This window comes from Cricetulus griseus (genome assembly GCF_003668045.3).
Source record: "Cricetulus griseus strain 17A/GY chromosome 1 unlocalized genomic scaffold, alternate assembly CriGri-PICRH-1.0 chr1_0, whole genome shotgun sequence".
Taxonomy (NCBI): domain Eukaryota; kingdom Metazoa; phylum Chordata; class Mammalia; order Rodentia; family Cricetidae; genus Cricetulus; species Cricetulus griseus.
Window position 1 is genome coordinate 53,100,147 of NW_023276806.1, and position 12,540 is coordinate 53,112,686.

The following is a 12,540-nucleotide window of genomic DNA, read 5'->3' on the forward strand; positions in this document are numbered from 1 at the left end:
CCTGTTACAGTGTGCAATTAGCATCAGCCTAGCTGAGGTGGACCAATGGTCCTGTATGTGGGCCAGCACTCCTTAATAGCCTGACAATAAAAACACAGTAGCTATTTCATATTTTTTTGATATTTCCAGTAGAGTGCAGATGAAGAAGCTGCTAATTATGCCTTCATATCTCTAAAATAGATGAATAAATTCTGCTCAGGTGAAATAAACATAAAACTTAAGGTAGATTTGAAAGAAAATCCTTTACTTGAAGAAATAAGATTTTTAACTAAAAACTGACATCCTTTAGATTTCAAAATCACTAGAGACAAAATTCTCAACAAAAGACAGGGCTAAACCTAAGAAAAAGTTTATGATGTGCTGTCTCCTTCAAAAGATCTCCAGCAAAGGTACACCTTAGTACTTGAAATTTCACTAGTAAGAAATTACTTTGTCAGGAGGTCATTGTTTCAACAAACTCTTATTTAAACTCAGGTAAGAACATCAAGTACAATGTCACTGTAGGTGGCTAGGGCTGCTCCCAAAGTCTGCAATCAGTAAAAACGTAACACTGGGTAAGTTGAAGAAAGCATGTTTTAATTGTCAGACATCATAGGAAGTGATGTTCAGTCTGGGAACAAGCCCATTTCTTCAGCTCTCCAAGTTCTCCTAGGAAGAACAGTGAGAATCTTAGTCAAAAAGACGGTCCTTAGGAACTGTCTAGGAATCCAGGGAAGTACCTGAAACGCCAGGGTTAACTACATCTTTTACTACAACTTCTTCTACTGATCCCAGAAATAGAAAGAAGTACTCAAAATTAGTGGAAACTCTATGGATTATTAAGATATAGGCTCAGTGTTTGCTTTCTAGTGAGAGAGGACAAGAAAGGACGTGGATTTGAGTGGGTGGATGGGGAGGTGCAGAAATCTTAGAAGAGTTGGGAGAGGAGAAACCAGAATCAGAATATAGTATATGAAAAAAATCTATTTTCAATTTAAAAACAACTATTTTTTAAATAAAGGTGCCTGGTGGTGATGGTGCATGCCTTTAATTCCAGCACTTGGGGCAAGGGGAGGGGGTGCAGAGGCAGGTGGATCTCTGAGTTCAAGGCCAGCTTGGTCTACAAAACAAGTTCCATAACAGCCAGGGCTACATGGAAAACCCTGTCTGGAAAAAACAGACAGACAGACAGACAGACAGACTGTCCCCTATAGTCAACTGTAGATAAGACAAACTGGTTTACAATGTATTTTGATCATGTTTTCCTTTCCCCAATTCATCCCAGGTGCTCCACAGATCCCTACCCTCCCAACTTTAAGTTCTTTCTCTCTCTCTTTAAAAAAAAAAAAAGCAAGAAACACACAAACACACACAAAAATAGGAATCAAAATATATAAAAGACCAATAAGAGAACCAAATTCCCAAACAAAGCAAAATGAGACATAAAGTTTACAAAATTCCATAGAGTTTGTTTTGTATTGGACAACTATTCCTGGGCATGGGGCCTATCCTGCAGTATGGTTAATAGATTCAGTGAGACTCCATCAGAAAAAAAAAAAAAAAACTAAACTAAATTTTACTTTGCCAGCAGGTATCCATTGTGTCTGGCTTCTTGGTTGGGGGTGGGAGCATGTGTTCACTTCCCTGTCTCTGGGCTGGAATTACACTTGGCTTCAAGCCATGCAGGCTGCCTCAGTCTCTGTGAGTCCTGTTGTGTCTGAAAGACACTGTTCCACAAACTTGGTTTTCCTAGGTAATGTTGAGATTTATTCTGGGTGCTGGGGCTAGGAAAATGTCTCTGTTGGTAAAGTGCTTACCATGAGCACAACATGAGGATCTGAGTTCAAATCCCCAGAGCACATGTAAAGATGGATATGGTAGTATGCACTTGTAATCCCAGTGCTTCTACAGCAAGGTGGGTGGCAGAGACAGAATTCCAGACACTCATGGACCAGCTAACCTGGCAGATGCAACAGAACTAAAAGAGACCTTGTATTAAACACAGTGAAAGGCACAAACTGAGTGGCATCCAAGGTTGTTCTCTGATCTCCACATATGAGCTGTGGCGTGCACATGCCTGAACTCAGGAGCATACATACACATATCACATACATACAACATGCACATACACACGCACACACACAAGATTATTCTACCTTTCCTCAACACATATTAAAGATGTTCAGGAACAAAGACTTAGAAATGTACCAGGAAGCAGCGTAAAGCCAGGCTGAGTTTAGAACTCCACCATCAATATCCTTTATAGCTGATAATATATGGTAGAGATTAGCTTTACAGCCAGTGGTCAACATTTCAGGCAGCGTTGTCCAACCCCCACAGGCTGAGCTTTTATTTCCTTTTTCCATGACAACTTACAGAAAGGTTAATAATTAAGAGTTCCAGTTATTAAAACCAAAACAGCACAGATGCCTAGCAAAGTATGGATGAGGCATAACAAAAACTTACCCATCCTCCCTGGTCCTGGATAAATTCTCGGATGGCCATGTTCCCATTGATCATGCCCGTCATGCGGCGAGCCACCTGTCTTGCCATTTCAGGAGCCTTACGGACCACACATTCAAGAAGTTTCACTGACACTGCCAGAAAGGCTCTCTCAAAAGCTAGGGTGGGGTCTTGAGTACACCAGGCCATGCTGAGAGACTGGACTATGTCCTTGAGTACAGTTCCTGCCTGAGGAGGGAGACAGGCTCTGTCAGTGTTACTCAAACAGGCCTGGAGTCTGCAGGTCTAAGAAGTGCTCTTCAGGAAGTAGACAATGTACCACTGGTAGGTAGTCCAAGGGAATATCAGAGGGCAGACGGACAAATCTCTTAGTGCTAGCATTTTGATACTTTAATATTAGAAAAACATTAAATAACTCATCAAGCTCATGATTTCGGATATCAATTGGTAGAATGAACAAAATACTGTGCAAGAGAGCTATTAAGATCATCATAGTGAGCAGGTCAAAGGCATTATTTCTATGATTAGGAAATGTTTAGCAAGGTCTAAAGTTAAAACAAACAAAAAAAAAACCCTCTTTCTTTTCCCCCTCCTAAATAAATTGGTACAAAAGCTATTAGGTGGAGCCAAGGTAGATCTTTGAGGTATAAGGGGGCCCGGTAATTGTCAGATTAGAATGTTAAATCTTAAAAAAGCTAAGAAAAGAAATAGCTTCAGAAGGTACCTATATTTGAGGTTTGTTATTTGTTTGTTGTTTTTACATTTATATATTAGTTATTTAATGTGTGTGTGTATACACATGCCACAGTGTATATGTTAGTCTGAGGACCACTTGCAGGCGTTAGTTCTCTCTTGTGCATCCTGGGGACCAAACTCAGGCTCTCACAGCAGCCAGTAATTCTACCCAGCCATATCTCATTGGCCCTACATCTTAGTTTCTAAGTATCGTTTTTCACTGAAAGACACCAGAGTTGCCTGGAGAAGGCCTAGTATAAGACTTTATACCTGAAATTAAGTAAATTTGAAGCATGACAAAGAGACAAGTTAGTGGTTCTGTCAACAAGAGAGGATAAACACAACTTTATTCAGGGATATTCAATAACATTTCCCATCATCTTCAAATGTCAAGGTCATAAAATAGATGAAAAGACTGAAGAATCAATATATACTGAAGGAGACTGGAAAACATAACTAAGTGCCACATATGAATCTGGCTTGGATATTTTGATATAAATTATATTGTTGGGACAAGTGGCAAAAATTGAGTGGATTATCCAGGGGATGGTGGTGCCTTTAATTCCAGCACTCAGGAGACAGAGGCAAGTATATCTCTGTGAGTTCGAGATCAGCCTGGTCTACAGAGGAAATTCTAGGACAGCCATGGCTACAAAAGAACCTCTGTCTCAAAAAGCATATCAAAACAAAACAACAAATCAGTGAACTCTAAGGATTCAATACTACTATATCACTATCAATCTTCTGAGTTTGATGGTTACAATGTTTACATTGTGGTTCTATAAAAGAATGTTCTTATTTGAAGGAAGTATAAAAGTATGAAAGAGCGAGGAACTATCCTATTAGTTACTCTCAGATGATTGGAGAAATTCTCTGTACCAGCAGTTCTCAACCTATGAGCTGCCACCCCTTTTTTAAGATGTATTGAATAATCCTTTCACAGGGGTCACCTGAGACCATTGGAAAATACAGATTGTTTTGTTTTGTCTTTTGAGACAGGGTTTCTCTGTAGCTTTGGAGGCCGTCCTGGAACTAGCTCTTGTAGACCAGGCTGGTCTCGAACTCAGAGATCTGCCTGCCTCTGCCTTCCACCTGCTGGGATTAAAGGCGTGCGCCACCACCAGCTGAAAATACAGATATTTACATTACAATTTATAGCAGTAGCAAAATTACAGCTATGAAGTAGTAGTAAAAATAATTTTGTGGTTGGGAGTCACCACATTAGGAACTGTATTAAAGAGTTGCAGCATTGGGAAGGTTGAGAACCACTGCTCTTTTAGCATGCTTCCAACTTGAGTTTGAAACTGTTTCAAATGTCTTTTTTCCCCTTGCTGTTGTTGCTATTGTCTTGTTTTGTTATTGTTCTAAATATAGAAGAAAAAGTAGACTTAGCTAGGAGCCACATATGACAGGCTCAAGGCCAGCAAATGGAAGTAAGATTCTGTCTGGATACAACACAGGCACATTCCCTATGCTGTCCTTTAGGAAGAAGAAAGTGTGCCTCTGAAATCAACTGGGTTCAAATCCTAGCTTTAACATTTACAGAGGAAGTTTCTTACTTGTTTCCTTATGCCTCCGTTCTTTGTGTGTTTAAATGCTATCAAGTTAGGAAATACATTTTGCAGACCTATTGTGTATAAGGAACAATTCAAAAGTATATGAATACAGAAAGGAGGAAACCAGGCTTGATATTTACTCTCATGGAATTATGTGCTGATTGAGAAAGGTTGTTCTAAGAATAACAGCTGTGCAATAATCCACACATGAGTGCAATGATTAAACAATGAAACGTGGTCATGCGAAGTAATAAGGACTAGCTGCTGTTGTTGATATCATCAGCAACATGTACTGGAACACTGTCTTATGGTCGTTATAGCTATGCAGAGTCCAAGGGCTACTGCCAATAATCAAGAGTTCTGATGAGAAGCTAGCAGACTTCTTTAAGGGTTTATCTCGAATTGCATCAGACTTCTAAACTGTGCAATATTTCTGAATCTTACTATTGGACCCAGGGATGAGGGAAGAAGCCCACTCCCAGTAAAGTTAAACATATGAGTAACGGGGCTATTGAGATAGGTCTAGAATAAAGATACTTGCCACACGAACCTGGTGGCATGAATACAATCCCTGAAACCTACACAAAGGTCAAAGGGGAAAACACCACAAAATTGTCCTTTGACCTTCACAGATATTCAGTGGCACATGTGTCTCTCCCCACCACACACACACACACACACACACACACACACACACACACACACACACACACACGAAGAAAAGGAGGAGGAGAAGGAGGAAGAGGAGGAGGAGGAGGAGGAGGAGGAGGAGGAGGAGGAGGAGGAGGAGAGAAGAAGAAGAAGAAGAAGAAGAAGAAGAAGAAGAAGAAGAAGAAGAAGAAGAAGAAGAAGAAATATACAAAAAGGATTATTTTCCAGGAAACGTAAACTATGAGTGAGATTTATGCACACTAAGGGCAGCTCTGACTCTGATGAAGCCTATGAGTTCCTTTCTATAGTACCAGGTTTTCATTAAGGTCTAGCAATCACATTTCCTTCTATAGCTTCTTGAGCAAAAATAAACCTCCAAATCTTCACAAAACACTTCTATTCCTAGTATATGGAAATAAACAACAAGGAAGAAAGAAAGGAAAGAAGGAAGGAAGGAAAGAGAAAATTTAAGTTTGAAAAAGAACAAACAGCAGACGATATTAAAAATCAAAAATCTGACCTGTCCTTGAATGGTTTCTGCAATGACATTACTGGCAGAAGCTTCCAATTCTCCATTGAACTGGTCACCCAGCATTCGAAGGCGGCCAGCAATAATAGACACATCAAAAGAGCAAGCCTCTCCTAAGACAAAGAAAATACTTTCACCATGCTTGAAGGAATTGGAAGTCTCCTAAATCTTGACAAAAGAGAAATGTTCTTAAGTCTTATTTTTTGGTTTGTTAAGACAGGGTTTCTCTGTGTGGCCCTGGATGTCCTGGAACTCACTCTGTAGACCAGGCTGCCCTCAGTTACATTCTCAAGTTTTTAAAACAGTTTTGGCATTGTTTGTTCTCAGTAGTTGCAGTCAGACAATCTTCTTTATTGAGAAGCCTTTTAAAACTTAAGAGGAAACAGAGAAAGCATGTTCTGACTCCACTACCCACCTGTGCTCCTTACCTGAGTATGGTTCGTCTGAATCCTGTAGATTCCGGCTAGCAACCTGTAATGTTGGGGTCAAAAAGTCCATGAGTAGAGCATTCATGACACATTCTGTTTGCTCCTCAAAAGTCTGGGGGTTTTTCATTTTAGACATTTTCCACAAACAAGTGGTTTTCTGCTCAGCAGAAGGTTAGAGAACCTGGCAAACCAGTTGTGCCTGCCTGCCTCTTATTGGTTCCTAACTGGGTATGTCCTAGAATCGTTCCCACTAACTTTTTTTTTTCAAGAGTAATTGCTTAAAAAGGTACAAATTCTCTCAAGAGAAAGAATTTTCAGTTCCGTATCTCTGAACCACACCCTCGTCAGAACATAAGATTAATGAATAGCTTTTATAGATAAACAATCTATAACTAAAATAGAATTGAGGAAGATTCTCTTGAGCAAGTTTCTTAAGAAATACTTCCTGGAGCTGACAGGCACCAATGGCCACCTCTGTGCTGGCGGACTTCATCCTTCACACCTGCAGATTGCCTCCCTACCAGGGGCCCTTGTCCTCACACTGCTTCTGCAGAAGGTTTCAACACTAAACTTGCACAATGCCTTTAAAACTAAGAGTAGTGGATTTTGATGAAACATGGAACAACTTCCTAACTTCAGTCAAAGCTGTTTCTATGCGGGAATATGTTGAGAGAGTAGCGTGGAATGATTGTTCCTCAGATATCTATGCTTTATGTGTGGCCTATCCTGAATCACTTGGAGAAAGGCTTTATGCAGAAACAAAGTTTTTTTTTTTTTTTTAAATCATGTTGGGCACTTGCATAAGAGAGTTCTGGAGTCAGCAAAGGGGGTGACTGACAATGAAGTGGAGGACAAACTCACCAATTTCATCACTGTTTTCAAATACATTGATGAAAAAGATATTTTTCAGAAGTTCTATGCAAGAATGCTAGCAAAATGTCTAATTCATGGGTTGTCTATGTCAATGGATTCTGAAGAAGCCATGATCAATAAATTAAAGCAAGCCTGTTATGAATTTACCAGGAAACTGTATCAGAGGTACACAGACATGAGTCTCAGTGCTGATCTCAACAATTTCATCAGAAACCAAGACACAGGGAAGATTAGGGGATTAGTTTCCAAATATATGTCCTTCAGGCTGGTGCATGGCCTCTCACTCAGGCTCCTTCATCCACATTTGCAATTCCCCAAGACTTAGAAAAAAGTGTACAGATTACTTTACAGTCAGCATTTCAGTGGAAGGAAACTAGCATGGTTACATTATCTCTGTACAGGCGAAGTTAAAATGATTTGGGAAAACTACATGTAGCTATGGTTACAGCCTACCAAATGGCAGTTCTTCTTGCCTTTAACAATAGTGAAACTGTCAGCTACAAAGAACTTCAAGACAAGCTGAGCTTTGGTGGTGCATGTCTTTAATCCTAGCACTTAGGAGGCAGAGGCAGGCGGATCTCTGTGAGTTTGAGGCCAGCCTGGTCTCCAGAGTGAGTGCCAGGATAGGCTCCAAAGCTACACCGAGAAACCCTGTTTCGAAAAACAAAAAAACAACAAAACAAAAAAAGAACTTCAAGACAGCACCCAGATGAACAAAAAAGAGCTGACCAAAATGATCAAATCATTACTTGATGTAAAAATGATTAACCATGATTCAGAAAAGGAAAACACTTTTGATGCAAAAATCTTCCTTTTCATTAAATATGAGCTTCAGCATTATGAGAACAAAATTTTAAATTATTTCATCAATGAAGGATATACCACAGGAACTAGAACAGCCTAGAAGTGCTGTACCTCCAAACTGCTGTCATCCACATCATGAAAGCACACAAGGTGCTTTGTCACAATGCCCTCATTCCAGACGTAACCAGTCAGTCAAGAACCAGGTTCAATCCCAGTATCAGCATGATTAAAAAGTGCTGGTAGACAAACAGTACACTGAGCAAAGAAGAACATCTTCAGAAGAATACAGTTATACCACATGACAGCCTCTCCTGATGTGGGTGTTGAATTATTGGCATCACCATTTGATATGCTCCTGTGGGGAAAAGGCCTATGCCTCCATACTTTGGTCATTTGGCAGCCCCTGTTTTTCTGCTGTTTACATCGTCACCAGTGCCACATCATGAGTATCAAAGTGAATGTGTAGAGCTATTTCAAGTTCATGTCATTATGATTGTTTCCTAAAACAATATTTAAGAACTAGTGAAGTATTGCTGAATTGTAGAATTTGGTTGGGTACCATGTTTTCTCCCCTTTACGTTTGCAGTTGATGTGTTTTTGTTTTGTTTTTTAAATATCTTAAAGGACATAAAATAAAAACTTAAATATCATAACATGACAATAACCTAATAATTGTATGTACATTAAAATGACAAACATGATGTTGCTGCTTGTCAAATAAAAAAAAGAAAGAAACAGATGCCTTTTTCCTTTCTTTGAGATTTATTTATTTATTGTGTATATAATGTTCTGCCTGCATGCCAGAAGAGGGCACCAGATCTCATTATAGATGCCTGAGAGCTACCACTGTGGTTGCTGGGAATTGAATTTAGGACCTCTGGAAGAGCAGAGAATGGTCTTAACTGTGGAGCTATCTTTCCAGCTCCCAGACTGCCTCCTCTTCCTCCTCCTCCTTCATTTAAAAACAATCTTATTTTACATATCAATTTCAGTTCTCTCTCCCTCCCATCCTCCCATGGCCCCCACCGACCCCCTCATCCTACCCTCCATCCACTCCCCAGGTAGGGTGAGGCCTTCCATGGGGAATCATCAAAGTCTATCACATCATTTGGGGGAGGGCCTAGGCTCTCCCCCATGTATATACAGAATGTTTTTTTTTCTTAAAAAAAAAAAGGCGGGGGGGGGAGGAAGAAAGAAAAGAGAAAAAGAAGAAAAAGCAGAAATACTTCCTGTTACGTTCTGTATCTGATATAATTTAGAAGGAGGTTTTTAAAGCTATGAAAGACCAGCATTCAAATGACAGCTATTGACAAGTCACATAGCTTCTTGTACTCTTGAGATAAAGTAGACTAGGACAGTATAAAAGTGAAGCTAAGCTTGGGGCCTGGGAAGGGTTCCTTACAGTAGTAACTAACATCGGGGGTTAGTTCTAAAGGATAATAGGGATTCGTTAGGCAAAAATAAAGAAAGAAAGAAGACTGATGTGGAAGGATGACAAATATAAAGGTCAGGAAAGTGGAGAAAAAAATACCTGCTTAGGTGTTTGAAGAATCAGAGTAATAACAAAATATTTCAAAGAGGAATTATATGAATTAAGATAGCATTATGTGAAAAAAAAAAGAGATAGCATTATGTGAAGTGATGTGGCACTATCTGGTATGTGGTAAATGTTAAACATCCTCTGTTTGGCCCAGAGATTCATTCCTTAACAGTAAGTTTGTCCTGAAAGATTAAACTTCATTATTGTTTTAGAAGATCTCAGGATTAAATACTCACCTGTAGTGGCTGCCTACCTGTCTTTTTTGTGAGCCTTGGCCTTTAATGACTGAGCCATCTCTCCAGCTAGCCTAGGCTGCCTTCTACATGCAGCTAACTCCAAATTTGAGGTCTGGGTCTCAGATGTATCATTCAAACGTACCTACAGACCTAACACCTAAATTTGTCTTTCCCAGTGAAATTAACAGCTTCAACTGTAACAATACGAGATTCAAGCATAAACAGTAGGCCAGTTATTCAGAATGGGATTTCTAGCCTACAAAATAATCATATATTTTATTTTCTTGCCATTCTAAAACTAAATAAATAATACACACCTATTAGACTGGCCAAAATCCAGAATGGGGCACCACCAAATGTTGGAGAGGATGTAAAATGATAGGAACTCTTATTCATTAATTGTGGGAATGTGAAATGGTATAGATACTTTAGAAGACAGTTTGGCAATTTTTTTAAAAGATTTTATTTATTTATTATGTATACAACATTCTGCTTCCATGTATAATTGCACTCCAGAAGAGGGCACCATATCTCATTACAGATGGTTGTGAGCCACCATGTGGCTTCTGGGAATTGAACTCAGGACCTCTGGAAGAGCAGTCGGTGCTCTTAACTTTTGAGCCATCTCTCCAGCCCAAGTTTGGCAATTTTTTTTAAGGAAAAAAAAAAAGGACTGGAGAGATGGCTTAGGGGTTAAGAGCACTGACTGTTCTTCCAGAGGTCCTGAGTTCAATTCCCAGCAGCCACATGGTGGCTCACAACCATCTGTAATGAGATCCGGTGCCCTCTTCTGGCATGCATTGTATACAAGATAAATAAATAAATCTAAAAAAAAAAAAAAAAGAAAAGAAAAGAAAGAAAGAGAAAAGCCACATTTTATTGCCATACAATATAGGAACTTTTAACTAAAGAAATGAAGATTTATGTGCTCCCCAAAACCCGCTTGTGAATGTTTATGAAAGGTTTGCTTATTTTTGAGGTAGGTTCTCATGTAGCCTGGGTTGGCCTCTAATATACTATGCAACCAACAATTACCTTTTTCTTTCATCCTAATGCCTCTACCTCCCAAATGCCAGAATTGTGTGTCTACCACCATATATGGTTTATGTGGTGGGAAGCCGCCCAGAGCTTCATGCATATAGGCCAGCACTCTACCAACCGAGTTACATCCCCAGCCCCGTTTATGGAAGCTTCAGTGGAGGAATGAGTAAAACAACTTCAATATTATTCAGCACTAAAATGATAAGCTAATTGTCTATGAAAAGAAAGATGAAATTTAAATAACTGAATTTTGCTCCATAATTGATGAGGTAAGTTCAGCAATTATAACAAATGTTCCACTCTGCCTGGGCCCTCCCACATCAATCATTAACGAAGAAACTAACCCACAGACATGCCCATAAGTCAATCTGACAGAGGTAATCCCTCTCTTAAAGTTTCCTTTTTTCAGACGACTCTAGTTTGTACCAAGTTGACAAAAACTAACCAAAACTATAGGCTAAAAGGGCCAGCCAAAGAAACCCACTTTAGCCCTGACACCAGAGCCAACTATGCCCCTGATCAACTGAAACACAAAACCAACCAATCCCGGAGCACCCTGACTCTGAACTCTGAGCCAGTGAAAGAAACACACCCAGAATCTGAAACCAGAGCCAGCGAAATAAACACTTAATTCCTGAACCCAGAACCAAAGAAAACCACCCTGACTCTGAAACCAGTGTCCCTAGAATCAGAGCCAGTGAAAGAAATACACCCTGGCCCTAAAATTAGAGCCAAAAGGCTAAAATGGACTAGTGAAAGAAACAGTTAGGCCCTGAAATAGAGCCATCTATGCCCCTGACCCACTAAACTAACCAATCCCTGAGCAGAAAAACCTTTCCCTGGGAAAACTCCACCCCTAAGAAACTCTATGTAAGCCCTTTAGCTTGTTGAGTTGCTGGCTGTCCTTTCCCACCCTGGCAGAGGCAGCCACTCTCCTGGACTCTTCCTTCCCGAAAAAGTCTCTTTTTCAAAAGAGTCTTGGGTGGCCTGGCGTTGGTAGCGCATGCCTTTAATCCCAGTACTCGGGAGGCAGAGGCAGGCGGATCTCTGTGAGTTCGAGGCCAGCCTGGTCTCCAGAGAGAGAGTGCCAGGATAGGCTCCAAAGCTACACAGAGAAACCCTGTCTCGAAAAACCAAAAAAAAAAAAAAAAAAAAAAAATGGGTGAAGATCTTCATCTGCCAGTGCAGAATAGAAGAACTTACTGACACATCCCTTAGGGGACTGAGCAGAAAAATCTTGCTGAGATGTTCCTTTGGTGGGGCCGGGGGTGGGGTGGGGGCTGAGCAAGGCTGAGTGAAGGAAGACCAGAAGAAACTTTCTGAGACTTTCCTTTAGTGGCCTGAACAAGGCTGTAGCAGAAAGTAACAACTTTTCGCCAGAGCTGGAAGAGAGTGCTACATTTCTGCAGTAGCTTCCCCTTCAGCCTGAGAAGGGCAGAAGAAGCTGATAGCTCTGCCAGGACGTTCACTTAGGGGAACAGAGCAGAGCTCAGCTGTAACAATCCTCTCTAGGAGAGGAGCAGGATTGCTATATCCTGTGGGGAGACCAACCCCCACCGCACCCCAGCTTCAGGTAGCCTGGCTTCCTTCAGGTAGCCCGGACACCCTTCCCTCCAGGGCTGAGCTGTCCTATTGTGCTAGGGCTGTCCTATTGCAGCTCCAGTCTCCAGAGCTGTCCTTTTGGGGCTCTTGGTAGCTTGGCTTC

General features: G+C 40.6%; 1 protein-coding gene and 1 pseudogene across 1 annotated transcript; one reads left to right on the top strand and one right to left on the bottom strand.

The window, feature by feature from the left end:
• Positions 1 to 630: 630 nt before the first annotated feature.
• Bcl2l15 (BCL2 like 15) lies at positions 631 to 6,584 on the bottom strand. The gene is made up of 4 exons (XM_027393843.2): positions 6,342 to 6,584; positions 5,905 to 6,026; positions 2,446 to 2,670; positions 631 to 648 (listed from the first exon to the last, which is right to left on the bottom strand). The coding sequence occupies exons 1-4, from the start codon at positions 6,475 to 6,477 to the stop codon at positions 631 to 633; spliced, it is 501 nt and encodes a 166-aa protein (XP_027249644.1). The 5' UTR covers positions 6,478 to 6,584.
• Positions 6,585 to 6,919: 335 nt separating this feature from the next.
• Positions 6,920 to 7,760, top strand: LOC107978414 (annotated as a pseudogene).
• Positions 7,761 to 12,540: the final 4,780 nt, after the last annotated feature.